The 16,128-nt window shown below is 40.4% G+C and overlaps 1 protein-coding gene across 1 annotated transcript; it reads right to left on the bottom strand.

The window, feature by feature from the left end:
* Positions 1-28: 28 nt before the first annotated feature.
* On the bottom strand, positions 29-13,540 carry GPR143 (G protein-coupled receptor 143). The gene is made up of 8 exons (XM_005487545.4): positions 12,797-13,540; positions 10,980-11,089; positions 8,001-8,095; positions 6,529-6,621; positions 5,933-6,042; positions 4,558-4,666; positions 2,129-2,246; positions 29-678 (listed from the first exon to the last, which is right to left on the bottom strand). The coding sequence occupies exons 1-8, from the start codon at positions 13,038-13,040 to the stop codon at positions 379-381; spliced, it is 1,179 nt and encodes a 392-aa protein (XP_005487602.1). The 5' UTR covers positions 13,041-13,540; the 3' UTR covers positions 29-378.
* Between the last annotated feature and the right edge of the window lie 2,588 nt (positions 13,541-16,128).

Consider the following 16,128-nt stretch of genomic DNA (forward strand, 5'->3'; position numbering starts at 1 on the left):
GGCAACACATTTAAAAACCCAACATATGAATAGTCCATTTATTAAAACAAAAGACTTTTCTACCATAAGGAGGTTACAAGAGAGATTAAAAGAAAATGAATGAAAATCAATCATAAGTAACAAATATCATTGCAGAGATATACTCCTGCTGAAAAAGTCTTTATACATGTTTTAGAAGGAAATGAAGACATTGACCATATCTCTGTCTCACGCACTCTCTCACACAGTGTCTCAAGTTACAGGAAATGACATCAAGCCACCTAGCACAAACCTAATTCCAGAGTACACAATGATTCACACATTGACGTGGATTTGTGAGTATTGACAATGTGAAAAGTTAGATCCAGGAAAAGTTAGATCCAGCTGTGCACACAGGAACTACCAGCCCTGGTAGATGGGAGAGCTCCTGGTTAACCTCTCGTCACTGCTGGTGTTACCTTCAGACAACATGCTGATGGCCTCGTCCGTCTGCTGGCTGTCAGTGGTTGAGATCTTCTTGGAGTCGTGGATGTTGCTTTGGTAGTTCACTGGGGAGGGATAGGCATTTTCCCCCACAGTTGATGAGGACATAGATTCCCAGGGTATTTCTCTCTTTCTCCATTTCAGGTCCACTCTCCATCCTGTCCAGCCATAGAAAGCCAATGTGAAGAGAAAGCCCTGCATGGGATTAAGAACCCCCTGAGAAAGAGAAGGGCAACAGGAGTTACACCAGCAAGGAAGGCTTCATCCTCAACTCTAGCAAAATTATTTGCATGCATTAAAATCTTCCCTTTCACTGAATGATTGCTGACTTTAAAATACACTATTTGCACTCAAATAAAAATTTAGTCATCACAGGCACAAACAAATAAGAGAAAAATACCACGACCTGTTTTCCAAAATGCTGAGGCCATAACAGTAAGCAGTAAGCACAGAAAGATTTTCTAGCATGAAGTTTATCCAGTCAATCCCTTGGTGTGTTTTTAACTTTCCCCACTAGCTCTGGACTAATTTATTCACAAAAGCACGTGTATTTTTCATTACAAGCCAAGTCAAATATATGAGAGGAGACACTAGCATAGACAGTCAAGCTTTTAAAAATAGCAGAAATTGATCTGTCTGGAATTGCTTTAGATTCTTGAGCCAGTGAAAATGTCCATCAAAGTGGGATGGAAAAATGGGGAAAGGCACTGAAAAAGAAAATCCCAAGTGATTGCCAAAAAATTTGTCTCTGTTCCCAGTGCCATGAGAGGCTTAACAAATTAATGGCTTTAGATGCTTCTATTTTTCTCACAGGAAAAGAAGGCAATTCTTTTTACAGCCGTTTTAAAGCAGAGGTCAGTCCCCAGACTTGACCTCTTGCTCTCCAGGTGAGCAAGGGCAAGGTCCCTGCCACATGAATGTGTTCACTCCTTGTCAGAGGAGGAGGTTGTATCACATCATTGCATCACTTAATCCTCCAATATCAAACTGCTCAAATGCTTAATCACACAAATCATGCTTAGGCCTTACATGTATTTAACAACTCCAGAATAAATTCTCTAGGAAAATGAACCTGCACTGTCACCACTGAAAAAATCCCTTGTCAAATATTCTAATAGGAGAAAGAGGCTACAGTAACAGACCAGCATCTCACAGCTATTTTTGGTTCCTTGTCTGAAAGATTTTTCACCTATTTCTTCCCAAATAATGATCCAAATTTCATGACATAACATGCAATCATTCTTTATAATAACAAAAAAACCACCCTAGTTGCAAACAGAGAATTTCCATGAAATGCCCATTTAATTGGGAATCCCTTCAGGAACTGTGAGCTAAAACTTTGCAGCTTGCATTGAGGCAGAGTTTAGCAAGGTGAGGATAGAAATCATTGTAGTTATCTGTTCTGGACCTTAAACTGGTAGTGATCTCTCACAGAGAGAAAGCATACTCCAGTAAAAAGTTAGCCTCTAGGACATTTTTTGGGCAAAGTTTACATGTGAAAAACCCTCCCATTGACTGTTCATTCCTTTCTCTTACTTTCTGCTTTTCTTCCTTGATTTTCAGAGTGTTTATATGCCTCAAAATCATAAACCCCACACTGCACAGGTGTTGTTCCACCAGTCTTACAACACCTTTCTAAGCCCAGGTGATGTCCCAGCTGACCCACCATGATGATCCAGGTGATCAGTGCAGCACTCCTGATGTTTTTCAGGGGCATTTCATTGATGTCTGGCTGCATTTCGAGGTAGAATAGAAGGGTCTCATTGATGATGTTGGATGACCAGCTGTGGCAGGAGCAAAGAAGAAAAGGACAGTTACATATGGATGGGCATGTAAAATATGTTTTACCTAAGAAATATAGAAATTAAAATCACTCTAAGGACAGTGAGACTTTTTAAATCATAGAATCATTAAGGGCAGAAAAGACCTCTAGGATGATCAAGTCCAAGATGGTCGGATTTCTTGTTAAATCTCAATCTGAAGTGACCTGTAGGTCTATGAGATCACAATCAAGGACTGGACCTACCTACTCACCCAGGCCTAGAAAATATAAATCAATATTTTAAAAATCTGATAATTTTAATTTGCTGCAGAACAGTAAATTGCAGAATAAAATTGAGATGAGAAGGAAGTGTGACCCATGATGGGAATATCATGCATGCTGATTTCTTTCACTTGTGCCTTAGAAGAGTTTTGCTCACAGACAAGAAACTCAAATATATGACACATCACATGTTGTTGTAAAAGGCTGCAGGATTTCCAGCTGGAGTTAGAATTTCAGGGTTAGATTAAAGACTTCCAGGATGTCCATTAAAAACACCAAAAATACCCAAAAGTTAACCTTTAAATCCTTGAAAATGTTAACAATTATTTTTAATTGTTTATTTTATTTTAATTATTTAATTTTTAAATTATTTAATTATTTAATTTTATTTTTTATTTTTCAATTTAATAATATCTGTCTCCAAATAAGGATGATATAATCAAGCCTCATTTATTGAAAGAAACTGAGTATGTTTCAATAGAGATTATAGCAAATGGCTGTAAGTTCCTATGACATCTAAACAGTGAGAGAAGCATTTCTTTATAGCTGTACTGTGGCTTCAGAAATGAAACCATCAGCATTCATGTCATACTTTCTAAGGGGTTTTATATTTGTCCTCTGCACAATTATATCTTTATTATAATGTAAAACCTCCTGCTCTCCCCTGCCAAATCTGTAGGCATCTCTTCTATCCTATTTTGCCCCAACCTGCTGTCTCTCACTAAAGCATTCCATATTTGACTTCTGGGATGGAAGGAAATCTTCCCTGTGCTTCTGAGATGAGACTGCCTCAGTCTTTCCCTCCAGTAACCTTTGAGAAAGTTTTTACACTCCAGAGCTTATGTTTTATTAGAGCAAAATCCAAAACCAGAGCTGTGATTTTATTTTTCTATTAGGAAACCCCAGAATGAGACAGAATGGAAATAAACAAATGTCCCCACAATGTCCATGGGAAATTGGCCCTTCCTTTCATGCTTTTTCCCAGATAATCAAGCTGGCCAGCATCCCTTAGGTTGCAATGCACTTCTGTGGTGCCTCTGGGCTCTTTCTTTCCACAGCCCTGGGAGCTTGGCTGAATCTCTGCTCCTTATTATTTCAGCAATTTCCAGGAAGCCTTGCTGCAGGATCCCCTGCTGCTGTCTCTCACTCCCTCCTCTGCTGCCTACCCCACCCTTCACATTGGAAACTTCACTTCCAAGCCAAGAGCACTGTTATTCCCCCAAAAAGACAATAATTTCCTTCCAGAGCACTCCAGTAGACAGCAGCCAAGAGAAGATAAAAGAGGCAGCCTTTCTCCCTGCTCAGCCTGTTAAAGCAATGTAAGATGCATTAATACACCTGTGTGTAAAGAAGTGGGATGTAGAGACTGCTAAGTTTGGCCTTCTCATTTCACTGCTCCAGAACCATTTCTTGTTGTCCCATTCTTCTACTCCTTATCTCTTTTCTGTCCTATGCCAAAGTACTATTTTCATGGGGAAAGATGAAATATTAAAAAAAAAATAATAAGAAATTTCACACACAATCATATGGAGTTTTCTTTTCTGGCATTTCCTTATTTTCTAGTCAGTATCCATGTATTTTTCAGGCACTTGAAAACTGCAGAGCACAGAGGTGGCAGCATTGTATGATCGTGTCAGAGCCATGAAGCCAGACTTAGAAACATCTTTATTGTAGGTCCTCAGTGATGTGTTTGGTGCCAAGAGGCTCTGAGAAATGTTGATTACAGAAAGCCAGCTACCATCTACCAGCCCACAGAGCTGGGAGCCTGCTCTACCAGACAGCTTCAGCCAATGCCCAACCTATTGGGAATTTTTTGCTATTGTTTCTTGTTGCTTTTGCTTTTCTGTTGGTTAAACATTTTATCATTTCCTCACAGCCTTGGGAGTGATTCAGCTCCTTTGTGAGCTAGTTTAGAACTTCTTCTTCCTTAGATACCTTCCCCTCCGAGCATAAAGAAAAACAAATGAAGCAACCCATCAGTCTTTACTCCTGTCCCTGACTCTCTCCCTCTGGGAAAAAGGCACTTTAAAAGAAAATAATGCACCTCTTACCAAATGACAAATACCAGCATAATTTTGAAGAAGCGCATCTGGATCTCTGTCCCCAGACGTCTTTCATTCTCTGTGTAAATTCCTTGTCTGCCTTTTAGTAAGGAGGCAACTGAAAATTATACAATTATGTTCATTAATGTATGCACATCTTGTTAGTTTAGGCACAAAAATCCAGAAGATAGAAGCCTTAAAGAGGGAACAAATGAATAGATGGAGTTGTCCCCAGCAGCTGTTCAGAAACTGGAAGGACCATTTTCAAGGAAATATAGCCTAATACTTAGGAAAATAATTACACACAGCTGGATTCCTAAAATGAAACATATCTCACTATTTTTTTTCTCTTAATCCCACTGAAAATATGAAATAGTATGACCTACATAATTCTATTTCATAACAAAAGGTACCATGTACCTTCTATATAATGTGTGACATAATTATATGCTTATAATGTGATGTTTGAACAGAATCTTCTATCCTATTATGCACATTGTTTTTCATTGTGTCATTGATACAGCATTAGCTACACCTCTAAAACAGGAAGATGGATTGTCAGCAAAAAATTACACTTCATGTTGTTCAGATATCACAAGGAATATAAAAATGCAAGCACAAATATACAAAGAACAACATTTTATTGAAACGACTTCTTAAAAGAACAACTGCTTCATTGAAAATGAGTATAGCTGAGGGACAGAGAATGAATGGGATAAAGACTGAACTGAGAATACTTTATTTTCTCCTGCTTTTTTATATAATCAATGCATAGATGAATTCAGGTACTGCAAATATCCAGGCATGATCATATTACATGCAAAGAATGCATTGAATCTGTGACTTTTTTTCAGTCTCACTTCTTCCAAGCACTGGATAATAAATTGAACTGGAAGGTCAAGATCCCATCTGAGTTGTGTACAATTCCCATCTGTTTCCTAATCTCAGAAGTGACAAAATTCTGATCACATTTTATTACATTTTTTGCTCTAGGGCTGCCAAGAAGTTAAACCAACTCTCTGATCTCACCAGCTAGAATAAATTACATTCCAAAGTTGAGGTTGGTACCAAAACTCCAGTAGAGTTAAGCATCCAGGGTACATTGCCTCAAAAGTTTAAATCAAGTAACATGGAAACATGTTTGCCCACCTGCAGTTAGGGGTTAATAACAGAAGAGATTTTGTGTCACCAGAATTTGTCTCTAGGGCAAATTCCCCATAAAAATGGTGTTTTCATTTCCACAGGCAACTGCTTCCCACCCTTTGCTGTGTCTCTATGATTTCCCAAGGAGCTGTCACACATCCCTGAGTACAAAGCCATGATTTCTACAGTACTGTGTTGCTAAATAACACAGACTGATTGCTGCTGGCCATAAGGAACATACCTGCTGATACTGTCCTCCTAAACAGGATTGGGTTGGCCACAAGCACTAGCAGGAGTGGGGCATAGGTTGTGATGTAATGTGGGATGGCATGTTCCAAGCCATTTTCACAGCTGAGAAGAAATCATTAAAAGATTATGCATTTTTTTCCCCCACAGCTCACTTTTCTGTCTATTTTATCTATGTCAGCTTTAACTTCGGAAAAAAAAAAGAAGAATGAAGAAAACAGATGCAAAAAATTTAATTTATGGATTTTTACCACCAGTTGACATGGGACATAAAGTTGATTTTAAGCATGCACTGTCAGTGGGTTTTTCTCAAATTGAAAGGAAAGCTAAAGCCAGGAGTGGGAGAAGGGTGGCTCACAGAAGCTGTGTCACTGCAAGCCCAAGTGCCTGGATTGCCTTGCCTATTTCTTCAGGGCCCCCTGAAGCCCAGGCAGGTATTTCAAGCATAATCACTGAAATTAATCAGTGGGACATCCTTGGCAAAGAACAAAATGCTCAACTTTTGAATATCTGCCTCTAAAGCTGACCAAAAGACACCCAAATGAGCAGAGAGTGCCCTGATTTCACAGTGTGTTTCCAGAGCCTGCTTACCTGGAGAGAGAGGGGTAGTAAAGCAGAGCAATCCCCTCCACACAGAGCATCACTGCCAGGCCCCAGGTCATCATGTGGTACAGCACAATGGTACTGCAAGCACCAAACACCACGGGCACAGTTAGAGACATCCAGCATCACACTGCCCACATTGCAAGGTAAAAACAGGACCCTCACTGAAAAAGAGCTTTACAGGCAGGAAATTGTGCAGAACAACACTGGCAATACATTAAACTCAGGAAAGCAGGTGGGTGGGGGCAGTTCTTCAGAAAAAGAATGAGCCAAAGCAGTTATTCAGGGTTGCACATGGAAGTCCTGTCCCCTCCTGCCTGCAGGGTGGAGGGAACAAGACTTCTTCCCTACCCCTATTATTGAGAAGGAACCCCTGCATCTTTCATTTCTCCTGCAGAGAGCAAAGTAGCTGATTAAAATCTAAGAATAGAGATGAACAGTCAAATAAACCATCCTTTTGTGATTTGTAGAAAATGATATTTAACTTTCAGAGCTGGATAGTGCTCCCATCTTAGGGAGATTCAGATCTGTGTTTGTAGAAAGCTTTTGCTGTTTACTTTGATCTCAGAATCAAGCCCAAATACACATGATTTTTTTGGTTAACAGGGATGGGGGAAGGAGGCAGGTCCCAGCTGTTTGACTAGAACTATGGGGCTTTAGACTGTTTAGGATAAACTTGATTTTGCAATGTTAACTCAAAAAGCCTCATTTTGTTTGCACCTGCAGAAGAACCACATCTTTAGTATTTGACTGCTCTGTATCATCTGGGAACAGAGTCACATAATTCCACTTTTATCAGCAGCAACTGAAGGTTATCTTGCTCTTCTAACAACCAACTTAGAAACTCCTTTGGTTTTTTTCCTATCTGGCATTAAAGCATGGTACTTTCCAAAGGGTTTAGGCTCTTCTGTCACAGGCATTGAAGAAAAATATATGATAAATACATATTTTTCTTCTGAGGGATTTTAAAAGTGTGATCAGAAGGGCAATAATGACCACACTCACTGAGAAATTGCTAAAATAAAAAATATCAGAGAAAAAGAAAAAACCGGAATTAAATAAATGAAATTAACTGCATGAAGTTCAGCACTTTCCCCTTCCAAATTTTCATTTTCTATATAACACTATTTTTTTTGCTGCAAAAATCAATTTCAGATGCAGGGTAGGGACAAAAATAGTCATCTCATTGCCATAAAATTTATAGACTACAACTTGCACCATATTTTTTCCAAAGGTTAAATGAATTCAGTTACATTTAAATTGAAGTTGGACATAAGTCAATATTTGAGCATTGCCCTGACAATTTAAGCACTTAGAACACCACACATCCCTATCATTACCTGGTAGCTATATGAGCATCAGATGATTGTACAAGACTCACTTATACTCTTAGGCAGCTGCAAACAGAGACATACAGTGTTGGAGGGAAAAAAACAAATTCAGAGCTATAACTCTGGTACCTCAGTCCAGCTGATCTTCTCACCACCAAGTAAGAATCAACAGCATAGCAAAACAACCACCAGAAGCCAGCACTATATAACAGCTGGATCCACATCTAGAGGGGAAAGAAGTGCCAAATGTCACAGCTGCTCCTCCAGTACCACTGGGGCAGGGAAGGGATTCAAACCTTGGCCTGCTGATTTGTTCTTTAAATGTGTGCATTTTACAGATGAGATTATGAAGTATGAAATCTTACTCAAAATCACAGGAACAGCATTGTTGTAGCTTATGGGTCAAGTTGCAGGTAAGTTGAACAGCATGTGCTTTCACAGCTCATTTTCTGGTTTAGAAAACCTTCATTTACCTCTCTGTTCCTAACCTGAACGTGGTAAGTGAAGCCCAAAGAAATTTATAGCAAGGATGCTTTAATTTTAGGTTAAAATTGCAGTTGTTTCCCAGTAACTGAGGCATAAAAATATAACTGAGGTCAGTCATAACCAGAGTGTGCCTATGCATTTGTGGGTTCTGCATGTGCTGGGTGTTTTCTCCATGCACAAGATGGTTATCAAGAGAAAAACTCATTAATGAGAAAATCACTCACCCTCTGGAAGAATACACCTACTGAACTCTCTGCGTGATTTCTTCAATAAAAATCCAAAGCAAACAGGTTCAAGTCAAGCCAAATTCCACAGCATTCTTGAGTTGACCCCATGCATTTTTCCCATGAGCTTATATAGGAAAAGTGACCTTTCTTTGCCACTGTATATAAATTCCACATTTCTTCCCCTTAGGAGCTGGCTCTTTGTAGTAGTCTGGGAGTGCTTTAATATTCATGCTATTTTCCCCCCAAGCTGTCTCTCAGTTCTTATCTGAATATCCTTTATCACAGCTCCATAGTAGCATCATTTTACATCTGGAAATCAACATACTTGTTACTAAGCCAAACGTTGATGAATAGAGATCTAGCACTCCTTCCTCCAAAAGGCAAATCAAGCTGGGAAATATTTCCTTTCACCATGGGTGTAGACCCTACCTCTAGTAATTTGTGGCATGAATTATTCAGTATTTAATTCAAACATCATGATATTTTCCTAGTGCACAGGAGGCAGAAAATAAAATCCCAGTCTTCCTTCTAATGCACTTTACCCACAGAACTCAGCATGTAACTTCATCATCACATGTACAGATTTGCTGCACTTGGAAAATGCACAATTTACTACCCATAAACACACATATACAAAAATAAACTGCAGCTTTCAGAAAATCCAACACAGACAAAACTGTCTCCAAAAATAATATAAATCAGATGCACTTAAACTGTAAAGCTTCATATGATACCTTACTTTTTAGCTTGCTGAAAGAGTACCCCTCTGCAAACCATTCAAGGGAGATATCTGAAAGTTTCACTATTTGCAGTTTGTATAGGCTTGTGGTTAAGAGAAATAAAACAACAGCACTAAAAGAAAAATAAAATAGAATCGGAAACATTTTATTAACTCACATGAGAATATGTTAGGGGAAATGAGTGGAAGAAGGGTTATTTTTCATTCCAATATAGTTGAATCTGAATTTAAAATGACTCAAATTACAGCATTTTCCTGGAGCACAAGTAAGGGAAAATAAAAATTGTGGTAGACCACTATACTGCTCACCATCTAACCTGAAATTCAAATGAAAAACAGTCTGCATACAGTACTCTGTCGTGTTTAAAAGTACGTTTTTATGTGTTATGGGCAAGAAAGTGAAACATGAGGAGGAATGGGTTTTTAGTAGGACATTCTTGCTGCATGATATTGAGATTGTTGGTTCTTTCTCAACGAAAAAACAACAGCATTTGCATCTAATAAGCAAAACTTAAAGATATGTGATAGAATTGAGAATTGATAGATGTATACAATTTATATTTGTGTCCATGGCACAAAACTATCCTGTTTGAAGCTGCTTTTATATAGGAATATAAAGCACACTGAGTTCAATTTGGCACACATTGCTTGCTTTTAAAACTACTGGAGCTGAAGAATTTTCTTTACATGCAACCTATCCCCTTCTACATTGTAAGCTTTGAATTGCAAAGCTTATACTGCTATTGCTCATGCATTAATTCATATGAAATCCCACATTCCTGTTGCATCTGTGTGGAGTGATGATCTGTCTTACTTGTCATTGTCAATGTTTCGGTAAAAATTGTGACCTTATTCTTTTACAGTGAGCTCAAATTCTATTTCCCAGTGTTTTTATTATAAAATTTGGAACTGAGTTTCAATGTGTACTTTTGGAATGCATTTACATTTTCTTATTCTTGCATTTTAATCCAGAAAATACTTAATTAGACTTGGGCAGATGCAGTCATTGAGATGCAGCGCAGCAATCTGAGCTGCAATCCCACATGGCAGGGACAGACCTTCTGCCAGCAGATTTGTGGCTATGAGTATATTTCTCCTGCTGTCTAAAACACAGACTCTCCTGCCACAAAAGATAATTTGAGCTGCCCACGTTGCTGGTTTCAGGAGGTCCTTGCTGCACCACACAGGCTGCAGTTTCTGACAGAGAAGACAGAGAGAACACCTCATGCTGCCAGTGCAACAGAGCCACTGAGGCATTGGTGGTGCTGTGCCAGCACAAACCCAGCAATGCTTCACAGCCTTTTGGGGCTGCTTGTATCCTTTTGGTTCCACACCCCTGACTTTGGTGTACTCCACTGCCCTGGCACTCCTGGAGGAGTGAACACCTCAGAACTCGTGGGATCAGTGTGACCCAGCTGCCCTACATCCCTGCCCGCCGTACAGCCCCATCAGCACCTGCCTGCCTGACCCAGGCTCGCAGAGGGAGGCATGAATGCACTTGCAGGGGTGTGGCAGAGGCTGAAACAGTCATATCCAGGCTCTGACTCACAGCCACATTTCCTTTTGGACACAGCAAGCAGTTTTCCTTTCAGATTCCCCCTGTGGAAGGACCCTTAATTGGGAGCAGAGGAAAGGGGGGATGATCTGGGTACCTACCGCGCTCCCCACGCAGAAAGTGGAAGGCCACACGTCAGTCCCGTTCACCACAGAAATGTTGGCTATGAAGCCTGGGAAGCCCAGCCATACACTTGACCTGAAGATTATACCTAAAGAAAAAGAAATGTATTAATGCTTTGAATCTGCTGGTGTGATTTGAGTCACATGCTTTTCCCTGGCCACATATTTCACATCGCAGCCCAGATTTTGTGCGTCTACAGGAAGGGGACGGCTGCAGAGGAGCACAGCAGGGACAACTGTGCTATTTAAATGTCAGTGGGATCATCCAGGGAAAGTAGCCCCAAGAGCTGGAAGCTGCTGGGACTTAAAAGTTACAGAGATTAGGATCTCACTTAGAGATGGTGTCACATGCTTCCCTAACATAAACTGGGTAGCATTCAATATAAACACTAAATAACTGTTTACCAGCATATATTAATACACTGATATTCACTTCTCTATAAACCCCTCCCCCCCACTGCAGAAAAAGAGTTATTTTTCATTTTTCTCTGCCTTCATTTTACAAACAGCCCTTTTCCTCTGTCACAGGACTGAAAAAAAGCAGCACTTCTGAATTAGTGCTTTAACAACAAGGCTCTTTTAAAAAATGAACTTAGAGTTTGTTAGTTAGGTTTTCTGCGTTTGCTTGAAATAAAGTACCAACAGGAAACAGAACAAATTGACCTGGTTTCCCACCAAGAATGAACTGTATTAGACTCACCCACTGAAGTGAGTCTAATACAAAAACAACAATGGATAACTGGTTTGAGTTTGCCAGTGAAAGAGGAAGAGAGAAAAATAACTTTGTCTATTGTTGGCTTCATCTGACTGAAAGGACCTTTGCCAGGTGCATGGCCATATGTATTTTCCATATCTCTTTCTTTACTTCCTTTATAATCTTTGGTTTAGTATTGGTACTTATTAGGTACTGTGAGAGAACCTGGCTGGGTGTGAAAGGGGAAGAGAAGTGAAACACACAGACACACAGACACACAGACTCACACACAGCCCCCAGCAGTGAGACAAAACACTGCTACTTCTATTACCTAATGAGAGGTGGGAAATGCTACTGTAGAAACAAACTTGTCCTGTATTTTCATAGCATGTGTCACGATTTATACCAAATTTGACAATTAATGATTGATGGGAAAAATTACCAAATGACTGATGGGACAGCTCAACACATACTAGTTTTATTTTGACTCATGCATTCTGTTTTAGTATCCACTGGTTTATTCCTCCAGACTATCCACCAGGGTCTGGGCAGCAGGTTGTCCTTGATAAGGTAGCTTTACTCACATTTCAAAAGCCTGTGCCCAGCATGATCTGTGTGCAGCTGCAAGTCAAACTCATTTTCTGTCAATGTGATGTGCCCAGAGAAGCAGCTGGCACATGAGCAAGAGGCACACTTGGTCCACAAGAATTTGAGGGCATAGAGGACAGTGGTTTTCAAATGCCATCCTATGGATTGGCTAAATGTTTGATGTCAGATTTATTTTCCAACGTGCAGCATCACCTCCACTTTTATGCCTTACTCTGAGACGCACTTGTCATTCTAGATTTTAATTTGTTTAAAAGCAGAGATTTTGTTGTAGATTTGTCAGGAGCTTTCCCTTCCACAGCATAACTATTAAACAAGAACCTTCTCCCCAAGAAGCCACAATTTCCTGATCTCACTTAGTCCAAATCTTCCTGTGAACACAAACTGCTTCCCTCAGAAATCTCTGCTGTCCACTCACCAGCTTCTGAGGTCTGTGGTACCTCAGAGCAAAAAGAACCTGTTACAGCCGCAGCAAGGCCATCAAGCTGGCACTTACCTACGCCCCCGAGGATGTCACAAATGGAGATAAGGAGAAGGATGGTGGAGGAGGAGGAGGCTTTGGGCATCTTCCGTGGGCTCTGTCCCTTCTTTGGCAGGAGCTGCAGGATGGTCAGTAGCAGGCTGATGGAGGCACTGCCAATGCAGACTCCACAGAAGACTTCAGGCTGGAAGTGCATCACCAGCTGTGTGGCTGCATCCCTGTTTGGGCAGCAGTAGGTTTCTAACCTTGGAGAAGCCATGGAAAGTCCGACTGGTGGAGGGGCCCCAGGAGCAGAAGAAAATGCTGTTGCTTCCCCAAGGCAGCATTCACTTTTTCTTCACCCTCCCCATTCGTCCTAGGTGGTGAGAATCACGCGATTGATGGATCATGTGCTGCTGCTGCTGCTGCTGCTGCTGCTGGAAGTAAATCCCCTAGAGCTGCCTTTCTCAGCCTCTCCTAGCAAGGAGATCAGATCTGAACAAGAAACCACACTGTAATCTGAACCATGCCCCATGCTCGCTCAGAGCCATTGGCAGCAGTTCACTCACATAGTTCTGCTTGCACAGTGTGTGATACAGGAAGACTTAAACTCGTCAGAGCATTGAAGATGGTTTAAAATAAATAAGGATGCAGATACCAAAGTGGAAGCATTACATTTTAATTGTGTTTCTCTTTAGCCCCATCCCACACAGCACCCTTTAATTACCTCAAATTAATTGAAAAGATGAGTCCAGACACAAGCAGTCCCAGTCTTTACAGGGAAGAGCAGGGATGTAAATCCACACCCTAACCCAAATCTCAGTTTTAGTGATCCAACCCACCCATCTGTGTAAATAAAATCAGAAGCACGATACCCTATCACTGTAGAAAGAGATTACACTTGGGAAGAAAATATTAACCTCATCCTATTTAAATTGCAAGCACAAAAAATCCTTTCTTTGGTCAGTACTGTCTGCATTAGATCAGCTTGACAGGGAAAATTCCAGGACTTAGGATTTCTCAATAACATATTTCTCTGTCTCTCTCTTTTTTTTTTTTTTTTTTTTTAATTTGGTAAGGATTTAATATGAAAACAGGAACTTGACCTGCAATATTTGTTTTTCCTTTATAAGTTTGACAATATCTTTTATGACAGGGGTTCTGCTAGATACAGCAGCAAATAAATACAATCATAAACACAAAAAGTAATTTTTCCCTTTAAACTAAGTCTCAAACTCCCTGTATCAGCTCTCACCCTTCCAGAAAATTTGTTTATAGGGACACATTCAGGAAACACAGGAAGGAACATTGCCAAAAGACTCAAAGTCATCAGCATCTTAAATAACAGTCATGAATTTTATAATTAGTCCCTACAAGAACAAATGACCTAACCTTTTTTTTTTTTTTCCCAATGGTCTGGCTTATTTTTTGGCAGAAATTATGAGGGGCTCCTGAATGACAATGGAATGTTTTGTGTGTAGTGTTTATGAACACAGTGAGTTTGCCCTCAGCAGGGAAATCAGCTGCAGCCCTGGGTGAAATGGTGCCTGCTGCACACATTGGCCAAGAGACCTCATGCACTCGATCCCAGCAAAAGAACAAACTCCACCAAGCTCCTCAGCCTGCTGGTGGGGGCTGTGCAGCCTCCCAGTGCTGGCTGGGGTGGCAGGGCTGTGGTGGCAGGGCTGAGGGGGCAGCTGGAGCTGCCAGGTCTGATGTGTGCCCAGCCATCCTGGTGCCAGGGCACTCCCGGGGCTCTGCTCGGGCACTGGCACTCGACGAGCAGAGGGTCAGCCTGCAAAGCCGGGCTCCTACACTGCAGGGCCATACATCAACAAGGTGTTTGGGCTCCTGCTGCAGTCAGCTGAGGTCCTAGGCAGCAAAGCTTATGGTCTAGACTTTCTCTAGAGAGCTGTTCAGATCTTTTGAAAATAAATGCACAGGGTGAGCTGAGGAGGCTCCAGTGACCATAATGTGAATTTAGGCATACATGTCATCAAAGAGTCTGAAACACAGGCAGCTGAGCTGAATGTTTTGCCAAATGTTTTTGCTGCTTTCCAGCATAAAGAGATTTCCCTGCTCCTTGGATGAGGACAGGTGAGTGAGCTGGATGTTGCAATCCTACAGTTTGTTGCTACCATGTATACAAAAACATATTGGGGACAGCAAGATTGCAAAATCAGATTGCTCTGCTCCAGAAACACAAACTCATGCTGAGGTTGTCAATACAGGGCTCTGTCATCAGTACAAGTCTGGGACTCCTCAGACTTTATTCCACCTCTGCTAGAGCAGTAGTGCATGGAGTTGCCACATTTCTGTCAAGACACTGCATTGAAACCTCCCTGGCTACTAAAGAACTAAGGAATTAACGTCCACAGATTATTTGTTAAAATTAGGCCATCATATGCTACATACACAACTCAAAGACATATAAATGAAAAAAAAATTGCTCTAATTTGAAGGAAAATTTATACTGCTTGGCTTATACTTAGAAGATAAAAGCTTTGAAATATTAGAGAGAAACTGTTTAATAAAAGATTTTCATTCCCAATATCAGTTTCTAAAATTGCTCCCTTCACTATTTCTGTAGCCATTTTCTTTCTTTCTAAAATTTAAAAAGCATGTCAAGTCATTATCCTGATTTTGTTTGAGTTTGTTCTGGCTTACAGATAGGAATGTTTTGTATATTTTGCTTTTTCTGCTTATTGTTTGTTTTCATTGATCTTGACTGTGATCTTCTACTCTGTTCATGTGGATTTACCATTGTATTATTATAACTTCTCTCTCCCTTTTTTTTCAGCCACTTTGAAACTACTTTCATTACTCAATTGTACTCCTGTACTCTGGAGATTAATTTTTTTATATGTCTCTTCTATTCTTGCCACAGTTTTGCCAGCTGTGCCCACTCCTTTTATTGCTTTATTCCTCTGAGTGGAGCATTGGTTTTTAACCTCTTCTCCTGGGTTCCTTCCCTCCTGTAATTTCTCAGAACTTGATCTCATAGTTCTTTCAGAGGGAGTATGTGGTTTTTATTGGAAGCAAAGCACATGACCTGTAGCATACCTAATGCAAAAAGGAAAATTAAGTGACCCATGAATGAACTGATACTTACCATGATAGAAGTAGAGGTGTCTAAAATACGCCAACATTTGAGGCTGAGTGGGAGATTCATCTACCTAATTAATGAGCCATGCAATACCTCAGCTGGTAAGAGCTAGCTAGTCTCTGGTTTTCATTGCTGGGCTGAAAGTATAGAGAGGTAGAACAGTCAAAGAAATTCAAAACTGGTTTGGCAGTCTTATACTCAAGATTAATTTGGCTTCTTGTGATTATGAAAATAAGAGGATAAAAGCTGGGGACAAAGGCAA

Source organism: Zonotrichia albicollis, chromosome 2 (genome assembly GCF_047830755.1).
Source record: "Zonotrichia albicollis isolate bZonAlb1 chromosome 2, bZonAlb1.hap1, whole genome shotgun sequence".
Taxonomy (NCBI): domain Eukaryota; kingdom Metazoa; phylum Chordata; class Aves; order Passeriformes; family Passerellidae; genus Zonotrichia; species Zonotrichia albicollis.

Coding starts and splice junctions, on each gene's coding strand:
- GPR143 (XM_005487545.4), bottom strand. CDS start 13,040: ATGGCTTCTCCAAGGTTAGAAACCTACTGCTGCCCAAACAGGGATGCA. Junction 6,622..8,000: donor AGAAGATCAGCTGGACTGAG/GTACCAGAGTTA, acceptor TGGTGCTTGCAG/TACCATTGTGCTGTACCACA. Junction 4,667..5,932: donor TAGGAGGACAGTATCAGCAG/GTATGTTCCTTA, acceptor TATAATTTTCAG/TTGCCTCCTTACTAAAAGGC.